The sequence below is a fragment of the Monodon monoceros genome, unplaced genomic scaffold, assembly GCF_005190385.1.
Source record: "Monodon monoceros isolate NGI ecotype Baffin Bay Population unplaced genomic scaffold, NGI_Narwhal_1 Super_Scaffold_12, whole genome shotgun sequence".
NCBI lineage: Eukaryota > Metazoa > Chordata > Mammalia > Artiodactyla > Monodontidae > Monodon > Monodon monoceros.
This window is the reverse complement of record NW_021703768.1, coordinates 168,457,567-168,478,606: the sequence shown is the minus strand read 5'-3', so window position 1 is coordinate 168,478,606 and position 21,040 is coordinate 168,457,567. Positions and strand designations below refer to the sequence as shown.

Sequence of the window (21,040 nt, the reverse complement as noted above, 5' to 3'; positions counted from 1 at the left end):
ATAAGTTAGAGAAATACAAATATTGTATGATATCAATTGTACATGGAATCTAAAAAAATACAACATACTAGTGAATATAACAAAAAAGAAGCAGACTCACAGACACAGAGTAAAAACTAGTAGTTACCAGTGGGGAGAGGGAATGGTAGAGGGGCAAAATAGGGGTGGGGGAATGGGAGGTACAAATTATTGGGTGTAAGATAGGCTTCAAGGATGTATTGTACAACATGCGGAATATAATCAATATTTTGTAATAACTGTAAGTGGAGTGTAACCTTTTAAAATTGTATAAACAATTAAAAATTTAAAAAGAGATTGTGGTGATGTGGTCACAAGCCAAGGAACACCTGAAGCCCCCAGAAGCTGGAAGAGGCAAGGAAGCATCCTCCCCCAGAGCCTCTGGAGGGAGCACAGCCCTGCCGACACCTTGATTTCGGACTTCTGGCCTCCAGAACTGTGAGAGAAGGAAGTTCTGTTGTCTGAAGCCCCCCAGATTGTCTTGTTATAGCAGCCACAGGACACTAACCCACTCAGTAATTATGAAGTGCTGGAGAAGTGATCATTATTTCTCTAACAGACACTTGTTGGGTGCCTGACACTCAGAACATAGCAATGAACAAGACAGGCATCCTCCCTGCTATCTGGAAACCCAAGGTCTAGGGTAGGAGAGGGGGAAACCACCTGGTGCACTTGAAGTAGGGGCAAGTATGTGTGGAGCACAGAAAAGGAGGCAGGAGGGGGGCTCCACCCAGGGAAGCAGGGCCCCTCCCCTTAACCAGCATCTCCTCTGTTGCAGAGAGAAGCATCCTGTATACGGAACTCCTGGCCAGCCTCCATTTCTTCACCACCTCACATCCGGCGCTGGTGGGACAGCTGTGCCAACAGGTGTAGAGCTGGTTCCGGATGTGCCCACACCCTGTGCTGGTGCCCCTCAGAGGATTCCTCCAGCCCCCGGGAGGACCCCTCCAGGCAACCCTCACCGGCTGTCACAAAGGTGCGTCTCCCAAGCGTAGCCAAAATCCCGCCAGGCCCCTGCCTGCCTGGGGGCAGTGGACTGCAGGTGTTTTGGGCTGCTCTCTGGGTCTCCCCTCTGCCAGCTGGGAAGCCCCAAGGGTGCCATCAGGACCTGGCCCTGCGGTCTCATGCTGACTCGGCTCCCTCTGCCCACCAGGGACTGTAGATTACTAGTGTAAATACTGCTAATGAGCCCAGATCGAGGGCATGCCAACTGCCTCTGGGGTTTCATCTCTAAGAGTTCGGTGCCCGTCTTATAGATAGCTTCTGAGATTTATAACCTAATGCTAGTAAGTCTGGAAACTAGGAACTGGTGCCTGACTGGACCCTGAGAGGCTGGTGGAACTTGTAGGTTCTCCCTGGGACACCAGAATGTCAGAGGGACAAGAGGATTTAGTTCTCTCCATCCATTCTTCATCCATCCTTCCTTCCTTCCATCCAGCTGTCCATCTGTCTGTTCATCCCTCCACCCACCCCTCCATCCATTCATCCTTCCACCCTTCCTTCCATCTATCCATCTGTATGTCCTTCCATCCTTCCTCCCTCCTTTATTCCTTCCTTCCTTCCCATTCATCCATTCACCCATCAGTTGTCCGTATTTCCAATAGTCGCCCTTCCTTCCACCCTTCTATCCACACCGCTTACCTTCCATTTCCCCCAGTTTGCCATCTCCTATCCCCTCGCTTTACCCCTTCACACACTCAGCCAACTCACCCACCCATCTATCAAATAATTCATCCAGTTACCCATCTAACACCCACACATTCACTCACCCACTCATCTAACCAGCCATCTATCTGTCCACTTATCCACCAGTTCACCTCCATTCATCCATCCCTTTATCTACCCACCCATAATCTCTCACATTAATCATTGAATACAGTTAGCTTTGGTTCAAATGCCAGTTATTGTGACTCAGGCCATTTTTGTGCCACATAGCCTTGTAGGGAAAGCTACACTCCCAAGGCACAGAGCTTCCAAATCAGGAATTCTAAGAGATGCTAAGGACAATGCATGGAAGAATTGATTTAGGGACAGCTACTAGAATGCTGTGTTGAGAAGGATTCTGAGACTGAATCTGGTTTAATGGTATATTGGTTACAATACAAGTTCTGATGCTGTAACAAAGGCCAAAGTAGCAGTGGCTTAAATAAAACAGGAGTTCATTTCTCTCACACACAATAGTCCAGGCATAAGAAAAGGTAATATGGTATCTCCAGGGGGTCAGGGACCAAAACTCTTTCAAATTTGTTGCTCTGCCATTTTCAATGTGAGCTTTCCATTTAATGGCCCAAAATAGCTGCTCCAGCTCTTACCATCACAATGGCATTCCAGCCAGTGGGAAGAGGGAAGGAGAAGTAGATGGCAGGCCCCTTCCCTTCAAAGGCATGGCCTTGAAGCAGAGCTTACCACTTCTGCTCCTGTCGTGCTGCTAAGAACTTGGCCATCTTCAACTGTAAGGGAGCTTGGGAAAAATGGTCTTTGAGTAACCACGTACTCACCTAAAACCTGTGGGCTGTGGGTTTTATTACCGAAGGAAGCATGATAGAATGGCAATTGGGGGGGACAAATCACAGAGAGTGCAGTGATTGATTAGTGATGTCTGCCACAGCGTAGGCAAAGGAAGTTACAGCTCAAAGTGAATTTTTTCTTTTTCTCATCTCAGTAGGGAAATGTGCCACTTGTACGAGCTCTAGTCATGTTGAAGTTGAGAAAGTTCCTGCGCACTCTGGGCTTCAGTTTCTTCATTTTTAAAATGAGAAGTTTGAGTTCACATTTCCAGGGTCACACAGTGAGTGAGTGATCCGCCCCCCCCAAAAAAAGGGAAAAAAAGAAAGAAAAAAAAACCTCGTCTCTTCATGCCCTGTCCCGATGAGGTAGAAACAAAATTCTGGATTCTCAGACCTTGACTGGCTCTGATTTCAGCACCTCCCCCATCACCTTAAAAATGAGGAAACTGAGGCACAGAGCAGGAAAAGGCATCAGGGCATTCAGAAAGTCTGGCCTCCTGATATTCGGGCTGTTTTCTCCAGTGTAACTTGGTCCCTGTTTGTCTTCAGCGATGATCCAATCAAGATCCACCCAGCAGAGAGCCTTGGGCTGTGTTTGCTCAAACTATTGGCAAATATTTTTTTCTTTGGGGCACCAGCCCTTCTTTTCCCACACAGCTCAAGCTCAAAGAGAAGTCGAAAGCAGGGTTCTCAGCCAATATAATTCCATTCCTGAGTCTTCTCCAACTGTGCACTCAACCATGCATCACTGACATTTGCGGCTGGATCCTTCTCTGGGGTGGGGCCATCATGTGCACTGCAGGATGTTGAGCAGCGTCCCTGCCTCCACCCAGCAGATGCCAGTAGCATCCTGGTCCCCAGATGTAACAACCAAAAATGTCTCTAGACATTTCTCAGTGTGCCCTGAGGGGCAGAATCGCCCCTGGGTAGGAACCGCTGAACTAGAGACACTAGAGACACATTTTCCTACCTCAGATCAACATAAGCATTTCAACCCAGAGTCTTCATCTGGCGTCTGACAGCGCTGGCTTTGAAATCCTGGCTCTGCCACTTCTAGGTGTGTGACTCTGTCTGTGCCCCAGTTTCCTTATCTGTGAAGTGAGGGGCCCATTAGAGTACCTCATGGCTGAGCACTCAGACACATGAGCTCTTGTTTCTGTGTGGCTGCAGGCATCACTGCCATGGCACGGAGCCTGGAAGAGAAGCTGCTGGTGGTTGGCACCCAGGAGAGCATGGTAGCTGTGTGGGATATGGAAGAACAGCAGGTGATCCACATCCTACCTGGACACACAGGTGAGGCTCAGGAAGTGGGGTTTATGATCAGCTTCCTCCTAGAGTCCCACAGCAATCAATCAGTCCCCTGGGGCCCCTTCACTACCAATTCATTTCTCTGTATTAAAACCCTGGCCTTTGTTCCTGCATCAGCTAGCTATAGCCACATAACAAAACACCCCAAACAGGAATATAAATTGGTGCAGCCACTGTGGAGAACAGCATGGAGGTTCCTCAAAAAACTAAAACTAAAGTTGCCATGTGATCCAGCAGTCCTACTCCTGGGCATATATCTGGACAAAACTGTAATTTGAAAAGATACATGCACCCCTATGTTCATAGCAGCAGTATTGAAAATAGCCAAGACTTGGCAACAACCTACACGTTCATTGACAGATGAATGGACAAAGAAGATGTGGTGTGTATATATATATATATATATATATACACACACACATACACACACAATGGAATATTACTCAGCCATAAAAAAGAATGACATGGTGCCATTTGCACCTACATGGATGGCCCTAGAGATGATCATACTAAGTGAAGTAAGGCAGAAAGAGAAAGACAAATACCATATGATATCATTTATATGTGGAATATAAAATATGACACAAATGAACTTATCTACAAAACAGAAACAGACTCACAGACATAGAGAACAGACTTGTGGTTGCCAAGGGGAAGGGGGGCAGGGGAGGTTTGGTTGGGGAGTTTGGGACCAGTAGATGCAAACTATTATATATGGGATGGATAAACAACAAGGTCCTATTGTATAGCACAGGGAACTATATTCAATATCCTGTGATAAACCATAATGGAAAAGAATATGAAAAAGAAAAAACAAAACCCACCCCAAACAGAGTAGCTTCAAACAATAGCTGTTTATTTAGCTCACCTCTGTGACTGGGCAATTCAGGCTGGGCTCAGCCAGGCAGCTCTTCTGGTCTCAGCCAGGCTTGCTCATGCATATGTAGTCAGTTATGGGGTGTCTGGAAGCTGGCTGGTTCAGGACGTTCTTAGCTGAGACAACTCAACTCTGTTCCACATGATCTCTCATCCTCCAGCTGGTGAGCCTGGGCAGAGGCAGGGTTTCAAGAGGGCAAGCAGAAGTGTACAAGGTCTCTGAAGGCCTGGAACTGGCCTTGGAACTGGCACCCCTTCACATTCTATTGGCCAAAGGAAGTCCCAAGAACAATCCAGAATCAATGGGTAGGGAAATTGGCTTCATCTCTTGATGGGAGGAGCAAAGTCACACTGCACAAGGTATAGATCTTGGAGGGTAAAGGATTGTGGTCATTTATGCAATTTGTCTACCACAGTCTCTCAGAGCCTAAGTAACGTTTTCATTTCTACAAAACCATCACAGCTGTGGTTGGTTCATTCCAACAATTAGTGAGTGCTTACTGTGTACCAGGCCCTGATCTGAGGCTGAAGAGAGACAGATTGGGGCCGAAACTCGGGTAAGGAGAGTGAGGCACACTCCTTGGGTGTAAAATTTAGGAGCATCCCAAAGTTAAAAAAAAAACTTGGTCATCATGATAATATTTCAATGCAATGTGTTTATTTTTTATTTATTTATTTTGCTTTGGCCGTGCCACACAGCATGCAGGGTCTTAGTTCCCCAGCCAGGGATCAAACCCATGCCCCCTGCAGCGGAAGCATGGAGTCTTAACCACTGGACCGCTGGGGAATTCCCGAATGCATTTATTTATTTATTTATTTATTGGCTGCATTGGGTCTTAGTTGCAGCACGCGGGACCTTTCGTTTCGGCGCACGGGCTCTTCCTTGCAATGCATGGGCTTTTCTCTAGTTGTAGCGCACAGGCTCCAGAGCATGTGGGCTCATTAGTTGTGGCGCGCGAGCTTTAGTTGCCCCGCCGCATGTGGGATCTTAGTTCCCTGACCAGGGATCAAACTGGCGTCCCCTGCATTGCAGGACGGATTCTTAACCACTGCGGAAAGTCCTGCAAATGTAATTTTTAAAAATGCTTTTAAAAATCAAAAAATTAATGCAAAACAATCCACGATGAATAAACATCAACCTGTCTTAAAGACAGGATGAGTAATAGTGCTGTGTAATCCATACTGAAGAGAGAGGCAAAAGGAAAACTCAGCCATTTGGTACCTCCTTAAACTTTGCACCAGAGGTAAGTGCCTTACTTGCCTCACCCTGATCCCGGCCCTGAGTCAGATCCATGTATTTGAGAAGGCAAGCCGGACAAAAGTGTAGTTACAAATTGCAATAAGTGTAATGAGGAAAACAGGGTGTCATGAGCTACAATAACCAAAGTGACTGACTTAGGGCAGTTAGGGAAAGGATTTCTCTGAGCAGGGACACTCAGCCAAGATACAAAGGCTATGAATAAGTGTGCAAAGGGCAGAAGGGTAGAGCATCCCAGGTGTGGGAAACAACCAGTGCAAAGACCCTGAGAAGATGAGGTTGGAACATTGATAGAGCAGCAAGGAAGCTGTAAGGCTGGAGCTTAGGATACTGTATCAAATGAAAGAAGCCACTCGCAAAAGACTGCACTGTATGTGATTCATTTATATGAAATGTCTGCAACAGGTAAATCTGGAGAGACAGAAAGCAGTTTAGTGGTTGTCAGGGGCTGGTGGAAGGGGGATGGAGAGAGACTGCTAATGGGGACGGGGTTTCCTTTTTGGGTGACAAAAATGTTCTGGAATCTGATAGAGGTGACGTTTGCACAACATCGTGAATGTACTAGTATCACTGATTATACAATTTAAGATGGTTTAAATGATAAGGAGAGAAAAGGGAGGGAGTGACAGTTTTTGAGGTTATGAAAATACTCTAAACCTAGCCTGTGGTGATGGTTGCACAACTCTGGGAACGTTCATTTCCCAGAACAGTGAATTATACTGTTGTACAGTTGTACGTGAATAGGTGAATTTTATGCTTGTGAATTATATCTCAATAAAGATGTTAAAATATTACATGATTGCAATCTCAGTATGTACATGGTTTTATTATTTTTTCCTCAACATTTTGCCATAAGCATTCTTTTGTTTTCATGGAATCTTTTTAAAAACAACTTTATTGAGGTATAATTTACATACCATACAATACACGTGTTTTAAACATATAGTCAATGATTTTGTAGTAAATTTATCAAATTGTGCCACCATCACCGTAATCCTGCTGTAGCACTTTCCATCACCCTAAGGAGATCCCTCCTGCCCCCTTTGCAGTCCATCCCTCTTCCCACCCCCAGCCCCATGGTAACCACCATATGCTTTCTGAGTCTACAGGTTTGTATTTTCTGGACATTTCATATAAATGAAATTGTATAGCATGTGGTCTTTGGCGTGGGACTTCTTTCACTCCACATAACATTGTTTGAGTTCATCTGTATTGTTACATGTATGGTTAGTTTTTCCTTTGCATTGCTGAGCCGTATTCCGTTGCATGGAACGAACAGAGGTTTTAATCCATTCATCACTTGAAGGACATTTACACTGTTCCCAGTTTGGGGCTGTTATGAATAATGCTGCTGTGATTCACTGAATCTTTATAATGCTTAACTGCACCAAAATTATTTCATTTCTCTCGATAGATCGTGTTCCAGAATTTATTAAACTATTTAAAATTTTTTTGGGGCTATTTAGGCTATTTCTAGTTATCTGCTATTTGTTTTTGTTTCTGTTTTTTTTTGTGGTACGCTGGCCTCTCACTGTTGTGGCCTCTCCCGTTGTGGAGCACAGGCTCCGGACGCGCAGGCTCAGCGGCCATGGCTCACGGGCCCAGCCGCTCCACGGCATGTGGGATCTTCCCGGACCGGGGCACGAACCCGTGTCCCCTGCATCGGCAGGCGGACTCTCAACCACTGTGCCACCAGGGAAGCCCTATCTGCTCTTTGGATAACACTGGGATGAATCTGTTTTTACACTTGCCAATATTTTTCCGTTCTGCTGAGTATTTCTAGTGAGTGGTATTCTTGAATTGAAAGGTATGAACATTCTTATGGGTTTTGAGAAGTGTTATCTTATTGCTTTCCAAACAGATTGTAACAGATTAAAACACTCTCCAACCCCAAAGCTCCCAGCATTACATGTTTTCATTTTACTCTTTTTGTCTGAGGGGTTGGAGTGGGGTGGATACTGACAGAGTACCTGTCAAATAAGATTCCCTCTATTTTATCATCATTAGGATAGCTATTTTCCTAGAGGTCTATTCAATCTCTGTATCTGTGTGTGAGAGCCATCTCTTCAAGACCTGAGCCCATTTACCAATGGTGACCTTGATTCAGTTTTTAAAGTCCTCAAACTCTTATTATTTGTAATCAGAAAAGCTCAATAATCAATTTACTAAAAAAGTATTTTAGACCTACATAATAGGGGAAGTGAAAGTTTCCGATCCTGTGACAGCAGGCTGGAGGTGGTTGGTACTGGCTTGTGAGAGCTGTCTGAAATTTTCAAGAATTTGGTGAGGTGATTGTCAAACACAACCATTCTTTTTTTTTAATTTTTTTTTATTGAAGTATAGTATATTTACAATGTTGTGTTAATTTCTGCTGTACAGCAAAGTAACTCAGTTATACACATATATACATTCTTTTATTTTTATTTTTATTTTATTTATTTATTTTTTTCGGTACGCGGGCCTCTCCCGTTGCGGAGCACAGGCTCCGGACGCGCAGGCCCAGCGGCCATGGCTCACGGGCCCAGCCGCTCCGCGGCATGTGGGATCTTCCCGGACCAGGGCACGAACCCGTGTCCCCTGCATCGACAGGCGGACTCTCATCCACTGCGCCACCAGGGAAGCCCTATATACATTCTTTTTTGTATTCTTTTCCATCATGGTTTATCCCAGTATATTGAATATAGTTCCCTGTGCTATACAGTAAGACCTTGTTGTTTATCCATTCTGTATGTAAGTTTGCATCTACTAACCCCAAACTCCCAGTCCATCCCTCCCCAACTTCTCTCTCCCCCTTGGCAACCACAAGTCTGTTCTCTATGTCCAAACACAGTCATTCTTAAACATTAAATTATAGAAACATACAATTAAATAGATTATATTAAAACAAGGTAATACATACTCAAAGCTCATCACTTTCTAAATATTTTACCACACTCTACTCTTATCTCTCTTCTTGGCTGTTATATCCATGTGATGGAAATGGTGTGTTACTGACCATCTCTTTACAACTGCATATATATATATATATATCTCCAATAACCAGGTTGCACAAGCTTATATGACTATATATAACCATGGTCTTTTTTTTTTTTTAGTTAACATCACAGATTTTGCCTCTTTCCATATCATGTATACATCTCTAATTCACTTTAGCAGTGATATAGTATCCTATGTATGGGGATATATTATAAAGCATTACTATTTATAGAAATTTTGGTTGAAAAATACCACAATTTTAAGAAATAAAAATCACCCCTAATACTGCTGGCATATGAATTCTAAAGTAAAATTCCCTTCCTTTACTCTCCCCTCACCCTTCAGTGTCCCCCGGGAAGTGATCAGTGCAGACAGTCTGTTATATGCCGTTAGCAATTTTTCTCTAGGTTTATGCAGACATAGCTCTGTCCTTTGAGCTTTTGTCAAAAATTACATCATGCTGTTTTATATACTGGGTTGCAACTTGCTTTTGTTGCAGTAGGTTGTAACAATGTTTTGTGGTGATTGAGAGCCTGGACTCCAAGCTGAGATCCTACCTCCATTACTTATTAGCCATGTGGCTTTGGATAAGTTACTGTACTCAGCTGTGGCTCAGTTTCCCCGTCTATACAATGGGATAACAATAGTACCTCACGAGCTGTCATGAGATTAAAAGAGTTTAATGCATGTTAACCACTTACAACTATGTTTGGCACACAGAAAACACTAAGTATTGGCTGTTGTAATAATAATTATTATTAGGTGTATGTATATATCCATTTTATTATTTTTAATGCCTGCCTAATATTCTTTACATGGATGTACCATATTACTTAACCAACTCCCTTTTCATAGACAGGTTGTTTTCCGTTTTCTTTTTCTTTCTTTTTTTTTTTTTTTTGCGGTACGCGGGCCTCTCACTGTTGTGGCTTCTCCCATTGCGGAGCACAGGCTCCAGACGTGCGGGCTTAGCGGCCATGCCTCACGGGCCTAGCCGCGCCGCGGCATGTGGGATCTTCCCAGACCGGGGCACGAACCCACGTCCTCTGCATCGGCAGGCGGACGCTCAACCACTGCGCCACCAGGGAAGCCCTCAGTTTTCTTTTTACACAGACAGTGTTGCATTTAAAGTCCTTCTCCATCTTCACACACTTATGCTATTATTTCTGTAAGACACATTCCTGGAAGTGGGATTTCTGAGTCAAATTGTATGCACGTTGTTCCTTTTCCCCTCTTTTTCTTAGCTTTTTATTCTAAAATTAACTGTAGACTCAGAGAAAGTTGCTGAAATAGTACAGAGAATTCCTGTGTACCTTTTATCTACCTTTCCAGGCTAGCAATGTCTTACATAACTATAGTATATTATCAAAACCAAGATATTGCACATTTTAACTTTTAATAAATGTCACCAAATTACCCTTCTGCAAATTTATATCAACTTATACTCCCATCAGCATGGTATGAGATTAACTGATTTCTTGTACCTTTGCCAGCACTCCAGCAATTAATTCATAGTTTTTGCCAATACTATGGATAATAATGATATTGGTATTTCATGTTGCATTTTGTGACTTCTAGTGAGATTGAACATCATTTTCAAATGTTTATTGTCCACTTGTACTATTTCTGTAAATCTCTTGTTATATGACTTGTCCAATTTGTAAGTTGTTTGCGTTTCTGTTGCTTATTTGTAAGAACTCTTTGTTTATTAAAGAGGGTCTCCATTTATCTGTTATATACTGCAAATATTTCCTCCTAATGTGTCATATGCCTTTCAAATTTATCCTCCTGAAATTTTACACTTTTATGTAATCCAGTTTGTCAATTTTTCCCCTTTATGTCTTCCAAATTTTGTTCTCCTTAGAAAACTATCTCTCCAGGAGTATGAAATCTTCTCTTATAATTTTATTTTGGTTTACTTTTTGTTTATTAATTTTAAATACTCCCTGGATGATGATAACCTTTTATACATTTCAATGATCTCTATTTAATACAGATTCAACATTTGGGCAATTGATTTAATCCCAACCAGTTGTTACACTCAGTTTAGCTTTGCCACATTCCATTGTTTGTAATTTGGATATGTTCTAATCTATCCATCTTTCCTTTGGGAAACCAGGGAATTTCTAAGCCAGCAGAGGTTATGGTAGTTGGAAGGTCAAAATGTTCCCAGCTAATATACTATCCTCCACCCTGGCCTGCTGCAGGAGAGGTGAGGTGTGTGAAAGTGTTTGCCAAAGGATCGCTTGCCATCTCTACCTCGAAGGATCACACCCTGTGCTTGTGAAACTTACTCTCTGACCAGGAGAAATTCACCATTTGGGATGGAGGCTCAGAAGTTCCCACTGAACCTCAGATCTCGAGCCTTCATGTGGATGAAGCAAAGAAGGTTGTGTATTCAGCATCTAACTCAAAGGTAACAAACACTTGCCCTGTTTGCAAAGTAAAGCTGAGACCAGAGCAGTCAAAGATGGCATATGGTGTTTATATAAGGAGGGTCTCCCTGATATGGGACAGGGGGACTGTAAACAGAGGTACACAACTACTTGAGAGGGTGCCATAAAGGGCTTCAAAACTTATAGTTGGATTAGATGATCTTGATAGATCTTTCTGATCCTAAGGGTTAAGACCTTTCACCATTTTTTAATGTAGTCATGTCTTTAGTGCTATAAATTTCCCTCTGAGTACTGCTTTACCTACATCCCATGAACTTTGATATGTTATATTATCATTTACATTCAGTTCAAAATATTTTTAGCATTTCCCTTTTGATTTCTTCTTTGATCTATGGGCTATTTAGCAGTGTGATATTCATTTCCAAATATTTGAGAGGTTCCCAGATAGTGTTCTCTTATTTTTTTCCTAATATAATTCCATTTGCATTATGTGAATCCTTTCAAATTTATTGAAATGCTCTTTCTTGGTAAATGTTCCACATGCATCTGAAAACAATATGTTTTCTGCTGTGTTATTCCATCTTGTCAATCATAACTCTATAATCTGATCATTTTATGAATAGAAACACACAACAGAATAATGGGTTAAAGCTTAGCAATTAAAGGCATGGGCCAAATCTGTATCTAAGTCCCAGTTGACTTCTTTGCAAGCTGAGTAATCTTGATTGTATCACCTCACCTCTCTGCCTCAATTCTTCCTCTACCTCATGAGATAATGAATGTAAAACACCCTTCATAGTGTTGGGTACATTGTAAGCAACAAACAATTAATAGCTATTATTCTATTTTATTAGTAATTGATTGTTGTTAATGTAAGTAATATTGGTAGCTTACAAACTATGCTGTCCAAAGTGGAGAACCACCAGCTAGATGTGGTTATTGAGCACTTGAAATGTGGCTATTCCAAATTGAGATGTGCTGTAAGTATAAAACACACAGTGGATTTCAAAGACTCAGTATCATAAAGAAAAGTAAAATATTTCAATAATAATTTTATATCGATTACATGTTGAAATGATAACATTTGGATATACCGGGTTAAATAAAGTATATCATTGAAATTGATATCACTTGTTTCTTTTTACCTTTTTTAAGGTGGCTAATAAAAAATATAAAGTCATGTGTGGCTTGCATTATAGTTTTACTGGACAATATAGGCTTAAATATTACAGAAGTGTGGGTTGATTTCAAGACTGATTATAGAAATCAGCTTTGTTATCAGCAAAAGTTTGGAAAATACAGTAAAGAAATAATGTATAATAAATAATTACAAACATTACCATTATTAACATTTACATGATTTTGCTTTACGTGGTGCATGTGTGTGTATGCACACGTGCATGTGTGTATGAAACAAAATGGGGATAAAACCATATACACAGTTTTTTAAAATAAATAAATTTATTTATTTTTGACTGCATTGGGTCTTCATTGCTGTGCGAGGGATTTCTCTAGCAGTGGAGAGTGGGGGCTATTCTTCGTTGCAGTGTGCAGGCTTCTCACTGCGGTGGTTTCTCTTACTGTGGAGCACAGGCTCTAGGTGCGGACTCAGTAGTTGTGGCGTGTGTGCTCTAGAGCGCAGGCTCAGTAGTTGTGGCACATGGGCTTAGTTGCTCTGAGGCATGTGGGATCTTCCCAGACGAGGGATCGCACCCATGTCCCCTGCATTGGCAGGTGGATTCTTAAACACTGTGCCACCAGGGAAGTCCCTAAGCAGTTTTATAAAGCTATTTTTGCCCATAACCTTAAACATTCTTCAAAAACAGCATGATTAGTGATTTCATAAGATTCCGTTGCATGGCTCTGCTGTAGTTTGTTTAGCTAATCCCTCATTACTGGACGTGTAGGTTGTTTCCATTTCTTTGCACTTTCAAATAGCTGAGGTAACTTTCCTTGTACGTATATCTTTGTGTGTATCTCTCCTTATTTCTTTAGTGTAAGTCCCACAGATAAAATTAATGGGAAATGTTTACTATTTAAATGATTACTGCTGATAAAAAGGTACTTTGGGGGGTAAGGTTAAAAATGAAACCTCTTTAATTATTAATCGGCAGTTACTTGGAATGAACATATAGGCACATGGCATAGCTGACTGTTCTTCTATTTTTAAAACTTTTCATTTTAGAACAATTTTAGATTTATGGAAAAGCTATAAAGATAGTAGAGAGCGTTCCCGTATGGCCTTGTTCCAGCCTTCTCCAAAGTCAACATCTTATATAACCAGTGTACATTTGTCAAAACTAAGACATTAATATTGACAATTACTATCAACTCAGTTCCAGGATTTATTTGGATTTTATCCATTTTTTCATGAACGTCCTTGTGCCATTCCAAGATCCAATCCAGGATCCCTCCCCCTTCCCCACTCCTTTTTTAAAAACTGACAGAGTGTCGACGATAAGATGCATGAACTATAAAAAAAAAATAGGTCTTAATATAGCCAATATTTTGTAATAACTGTAAAGGAAAGGAACTTTACAAAATTGTACAAAGATAAAAAAAATTTTTAATTGCAATGACAAAAAAAAAAAAGAAGAGGTCTTGCATTCGGCTCTGGAAAACTTGCAGACTAGGTCTCCCTCTGACATGGCTCTTTCTTTTCATCATTCCTTTAGACCAATGCTTGGAATCTGGAAACTGAAGAGCTGATTTTCCATATCCTGGGGGATGCCTCTGACCCCTGGGTGTACACGGCAGTGCTGGCTTCCAGGGCCACGCTGTTGATGGTGTCGCAGGGTGACGTGGTCAGTCTGTGGAGTTCAGCCACAGGAACACTGCAAAGGAAGCAACATTTGTCCAGCACCAAAGAAGAAACAATTACCTGTGGGGTCTCAGTCCACAAACAAAGAAAGATGGTGACCGGGTCCAGCAAGGGCTCCATCTCTTTGGTAAGCAACTTGACTGAATAGGATGCCAACATTAATTCAGCTCCAAAATGCTCAGATGGCCTAGAAGTTGGGAGAAACCATCTCACCTTTGATCTTTTAATAAATGACACTGGGCTTCTTCATTCTAGGGATCTGCAATTCAGCGCAGTCCAGGAAACATCTCTTGGTGTCTCCTGGGGGCTGGCCAGTGTGGGGGATTGTTGGTGCTCAATCCTGCTGGGGATGATCTGGGAGGAAGTATAGAATGTGCATCAGAACTGTCCCTGCTGAGGGGCCAGGAGCTGGGGTTCTATCCACCAGCTCCATCAGTGGTTAGGTGAGGGCTGCTCCCAGGAACATTAACACAGAGGCCAAGTGTGTGGAAGGATAGGGTCAGAAAAAACAACCCAGTGCAGAGTTGCAGGTGTGTGGTGAGCAGCCTTCAGGAATAGAGGAGTATGCTGAGGAGATATGGATGGGGCACCAAGAGTGAGTTGTACAGAAGTCGTAGGTGGAGGAACAAGGGCAGCTTTCCAGGCATTGGAGGGGCTGTAGAAGTATAAGAGTCCAGCCACATCCTCAAGGAACTCAATCTAGGGAGGGAGCCAGGTTTGCCAATGACTTATAGTGACACAGAGTAACAGGGTCTGTTTTCAGTAGAGGTAGAAATAGTGTGTTCTTGGTTGGGGGAAGGAACAAATACTTCTGAAAGAGGCAGTCTGGGAAGGCTTCCCTCCGGGGTGGGGGGAGCCTCAGAAGAAGAAGGATTTCCAAGATGAATAAGGGAAGACGAGGAGAATAGGGGATATCATGGTGGGAAAGTAGGAACATGCCTGGTGTTGTAGGGAAAAGAGAGGTGGCGTGGAAATGGATCGCAGATGGTCTTGTATGTCCTGTTGAGGAAGTGAGAGTTTGAGGAAGGGAGGAATATGGCCTCTAAAGAATCATCCCAAAGCTCCACATTTCTGGACCTCATGCCTTGTAGCCTCCCTGAGCAATCAAGGCACCAAACATGATCGTGGAGGACATCCCCAGCCCTTTCATTAGGCCTCTCGGTTGCATCCCTTTACTCCTTCATTCACTGATTGTCCTCAGTAATATCCTTCAGCCTAGCAAGGAACTTGGACTTTAGGGTCAGACACACTTGAGTTTGAAAATCCTAGTCCTGAATGAAAATTGGTGCAGCCACTATGGAAAACAGTACGGAGGTTCCTTAAAAAACTAAAACTAGAGTTGCCATATGATACAGCAATCCCACTCCTGGGCATAAATCCAGAGAAAACTCTAATTCAAAAAAATACATGCACCTCAGTGTTCATTACAGCACTCTTTACAATAGCCAAGACATGGAAGCAACCTAAGTGTCCATCAACAGATGAATGATGAAGAAGATATGGCATATATATACAATGGAATACTACTCAGCCATAAAAAGAATGAAATAGGGCTTCCCTGGTGGCGCAGCGGTTGAGAGTCTGCCTGCTGATGCAGGGGACACGGGTTCGTGCCCCGGTCCGGGAAGATCCCACATGCCACGGAGTGGCTGGGCCCGTGAGCCATGGCCGCTGAGCCTGTGCATCCGGAGCCTGTGCTCCGCAACGGGAGAGGCCACAACAGTGAGAGAGGCCCGCGTACCGCAAAAAAAAAAAAAAAAAGATTGAAATAATGCCATTTGCAGCAACATGGATGGACCTAGAGATTATCATACTAAGTGAAGTAAGCCAGAAAGGGAAAGGTAAATACCATATGATAACACTTATATGTGGAATCTAAAATATGATACAAATGAATTATTTACAAAACAGAAACAGACTCTCAGATGTAAAAAACAAACTTATAGTTAGCAAAGGGGAAAGGAGGTGGGGAGAGGGCTAAATTAGGAGTTTGGGATTAGCAGATACAAACTACTACATATAAAATAGATAAACAACAAGGTCCTACTGTATAGCACAGGGAACTATATTCAATATCCTGTAATAAGCCATAATGGAAAAGTATATGAAAAATGGAAAAGAATATATATATATAAAACAGTCACTTTGCTGTACACCAGAAACTAACATAACATTGTAAATCAACTATATTTCAATAAACAAACAAACAAAAACAAAAAAAAAACAGAAAAGAAAATCCCACTCCTGCCTTTACCTAGTTGTATTCTTGGGCTACTCAACCCTTCTTTGAGCCTCAGTTTCCTCATCTGTAAAATGGGGAGAGGGAACATGGCACCTACATCCAGGGCCACAACAAGAGATGGACAGATGGGCACTTGTTCAGGCTTCCAACCAGCAGGGGTGGGGTGGGTATGCTAAGATAACACTGGAGTGAATTGGAAACATGGTGCTAGTTAACTCAGATTTCTCCCTATATAACTCACCTTTGGTGCCCCATCCCGATCCCCTCAGTTCTGAAGACTATTCTGTCAGTCCCAAGCCTACTGATGGCAGTGCCCTCAGTTAGGAATGCCTATGGTGCTTGTCTGGGCACACATCACTCATAGGGGGCTCTACACACATTTCTCCCACGGAGCCCCTATTTATGACTGGACTGGCTCTTGTGGCTCTTCTTATGATCACAGGATGCACTTCAGCAAGAAACCATCAGGGAACTTTGAGGAAGGTGAATAGCATGCCCAAGGGCCACACAGTGAAGTTGAGGGGAGAGAGAGAGTTGAGAGAGGGAGTGAGCAAACATGGACTTGGGGCTCTGCCTTTATTGGGGTCTGAGGGTGGGGTGTCTAGCATTTTGTGGATTCACTCTTTATTGGCAAATTTAAAACATATGGGGAGGAATTAGGACACAGGAAGGGGAAGGCCGTCACCCCAAGTCGTCAGTTATCTAGGTTCTCCAGGGCTTTCTGAAAGAGGAAACTTCATGGGTAGACATCCTGGTTCCTTATCTAGTTGTTTTGCTAGTAGCTGCCAACATGTTTATTCAAGATGGATGTCTTTTGAAATGGCTGCCTCAGCAATCAAAAAGCTTGTTGTCAGGCACCTACATTACAGCTGCACACCTGTGACTCTGCACCTGGTTGAGGTTTTTTTCTATCTCCTCTCCCCCCCCCACCAGCACACTGGGCCTCTGTGTTAATGCTCCTGGGAGCAGTCCTCAGCCAACCTGAAATAGAGGTGGTGCATAGAACCCCACCCAGCTCTTGGCCCCTCAGTGGGGGCATCTCTGATGCATGCTCTACACTCTCTCTCAGAGCATCCCCAGCAGGACTCAGCTATGTTTGCCTGCATTGGTAACTGGCTTGATGAGCCACATTTATTGGCTGCCTTCCCTTCCCTGTCTCAATTCTCCACTCTCTACCAGTCAAAAGAAAGAAAGCCATAATTCAGCAATCGTAATCAAACTGCCAAAAACCAAAGGTAAAGAGAGAAATATTAAAAGCAGCCAGAGGAAAAAAGACCCATTACATACCACGGTCGTCCATGATAAGATCTACAGCTGATTTCTCATTGAAAACAATGGGGACAGAGACAATGGAAGGAATGGCATCTGTAATTTGAAAGAAAAAGCCAAAACCTGTCAACCTAGACTCCTATTTACAGGGAAATTATCCTTCAAAACTGAAAGCAAAATAAAAGACATTTTTAGGCAAATAAATGCTGAGAGAACTTGTCTCCAACAAATCTGCACTATAAGAAATGCTGGGGAAAAAAAAAGAAATGCTGGAAATAAGTTCTTCAGGCTGTGGGGATATAACACCAGATGAAGGTCCAATGAATAAAGGAAGAGCACCAGAAACGGTAACTAGAGGAGAAAGCTCAGCTCAAAGCTGTCTGTGTCCTAGGAAAATCAGAGCTTGAAAAAGTAGGTAACCCAAAGACTCTAGAACTATTTGGTCTTGGGAAAAGCAGTCGTCTTGCACCAAAGTTCCTGTGTGGTACCCAGCCATCACTCCTCATCCAAGCTGGCTCTGAAATATTCAAGTCCAAGTGGAACTCAAGATGCTAGAGCCTCTAGACCTGCAAGCTATGAAAGAAGATCATGTATATGTCAGCCAAGAGCCTGGGGTTGAAATAACATGAAACCTACAAGGTAAAAATGTAAATAGGGCTTCCCTGGTGGCGCAGTGGTTGAGAGTCCGCCTGCCGATGCAGGGGACGCGGGTTCGTGCCCCGGTACGGGAAGATCCCACATACCGCGGAGCAGCTGGGCCCGTGAGCCATGGCCGCTGAGCCTGTGCGTCCAGAGCCTGTGCTCCGCAACGGGAGAGGCCACAACAGTGAGAGGCCCGCGTACCGCAAAAAAAAAAAAAAAAATGTAAATAGACCCCATCCTGCTCTGAAATAAACACGTGCATTTCTTCTGAGCACAACTTAATGTTGCATGTGCTGCCTGCATAGGGCAATTCCAACCTTGAGACCAGAGAGCCTACTACCACCTGCCTTTAGTGATTGCAATTCAGTGAAACTTTGAAACTGACTAATGCATGGAATGATGATTTTGTCAGGAATGGGAGCTTTATTTTACTATCTAAATGTTAATGTTTTAAAAACACCTCCCCAAATTTATCTGGTTCAGCAAAGTGCATGTAATAGATCTCTTATTTTGAACATAAAAAGTATGTATTTTTGTGAAAAGGAAATCCATTTCTTGGGCACTTTGCCTTCTTCATGGGGGTATAGATTGGTGAAACCCTTGGGAGAGAAATCTTGCAGTCTAAGATTAAAAAGTCACATCCCCATCTTAAATACTTGCCCACGTGCACACAAATGTAAACAGAGTGTGGCCTCATTTCATGTGAATTTGACTTAGGTAAATACGAAATAATATTATAAAAGTATTCAGTCTCATTTTATGTGCACATTTAGGAAATACGCACATAAATATGCACATAAATAGGGAAAATGCAAACACATTTAAAATTTATTTAGCATCTTATGATCTCGCAGCGAGGGGTGGGGGTAGGTGAATTGAAGACTGTGTTTACACTAGTGTGAGTGGCAGCAGCACTGTAGCTGGTGGACAGAAACACCTACCATCCTTCATCCATCCAAGGGGAAAATCCCTCTCAAATCTGTCATGTTTTGTATTATCTGAGATCTTCAGGTATATACCCCTCACTTAAAATGAGACCAGCCTTGGGCTTCCCTGGTGGCACAGTGGTTGAGAGTCCGCCTGCCGATACAGGGGACGCGGTCTCATGCCCCGGTCCGGGAAGATCCCACATGCCGCGGAGCGGCTGGGCCCATGAGCCATGGCCGCTGAGCCTGCGCATCTGGAGCCTGTGCTCCGCAACGGGAGAGGCCACAACAGTGAGAGGCCCGCGTACCAAAAAAAAAAAATGAGACCAGCCTTTAGGATAGTATCCCTCCGTGTAATAGCAAAACATTGACATGATCTGAAATGTCCATCTATGGGAAAATAGTTAAGTGAATTAAGGAAATGTTATACCATGGAAGATTACATAACTATAAAAAATTAGATAGTCTTGAGCAGTGGTCAGCTAACTCTGGCCCACTGCCTGTTTTTATTCAGCCCATGAGCTGAGAATGGTTTTTCTGATTTTAATGGTTGAAAAATGATTTTTAAAAGAAGAATATCTTGTGACATGTGAAAATTCCATAGAAGCCAAATTTAATGTCCATAAATGACGTTGTCTTGGCACATAACCACACCGTTTGTCTACATACGGTCTGTGGCTGCATTTGTGCTCTAATGGCAAAGTTGAGACCACATGGCCACAAAGTCTAAAGTGTTTACTATCTGGCCCATTACAGGAAAATTTGCCGACCCCTGGCCTAGAGATACTTTCGTGGAAATAATAAACTTTCACACAGTGCTCACTGTGTACTAAGGGCTATTGCAGGGACTTTTATACCTATTATCTCATTTAACCCTCAAAACACAGCTAAGATGTAGCTGCTGCCATTATCTGTATGTTACAGATGCGTTAAACTGAAGCACAGAGAGATGAAGTCATTTGCCTAAGGTCACACAGCTAGGAAGTGTCACAGACAGGATTTGAACTCAAGCAGTCTGGCTCTAGGATCCATGCTCTTAAGCGCTGTGCTACACCTGGGTGCCATTGACAGCTGGGGCCAGGTCCTTCTTTGCCATTGGGGGCCATCCTATGCGTTGTAGGGTGTTCAGTAGCATCGCTAGCCACTGCCCACTCGATGCAGAGGATCTGCCCTATCTTTACAACCAAAAATGTCTCTAAGACGTTGCCCAGTGTTCTCAACGGGGAGGGACAAAATCACCCCTTGCTCCAGTTAAGAACCGCTACCCCAGACACATTAAGTGAAAAAAGCAACTTGCAGAACAATATCTACGAGGGATGGTGGAGAAAGGAGGCTTGTGTAAATGTTTACCTACACAAACGGATTCTCAGCAAACATAGACAAAGATGCCTTCCAGGGAGAAAGCAGAATGGTGGGGAAGGTGAAAAGATTCTCGTGGGGAGCTCTGGCCATTTCTTTTTTTTTTTTTTTTTAATTATACAGTATAATTTTTTTTAAGTTTTAAAAGAATCACGTTTTTGAAAAAATCAGCAATAACACTGTCGAGGAAAATTCAATTAACTATCAAGTGAAGAAGAAAAAAGGGAATTTTATTCGAGCTAAACTGAGGATTATAACCCGGGAAGCAGATTCTCAGAAAGCTCTGAGAACTGTGCTGCCTGTTGGAAGTCGAAGGAACAGTCATATACATTTTTGAGACAAATGATCATACATCAAAATGACATGCTGGTATTTTACATAAAGTTCACCAAGGATATACAGGCCCCATAAACAAGTACAAAGCGAGCAGCGAGTCACCATG

General features: G+C 42.9%; 1 protein-coding gene across 1 annotated transcript in view; it reads left to right on the top strand.

Annotated features, from left to right (window-relative positions):
* NWD1 (NACHT and WD repeat domain containing 1) overlaps positions 1-21,040 on the top strand; it is a 72,452-nt gene that overhangs the window by 29,775 nt on the left and 21,637 nt on the right. Inside the window, 4 exon segments of the mRNA XM_029216889.1 lie at positions 797-994; positions 3,696-3,818; positions 11,151-11,359; positions 14,015-14,286. Coding sequence (XP_029072722.1) covers positions 797-994; positions 3,696-3,818; positions 11,151-11,359; positions 14,015-14,286 — 802 coding nt within the window.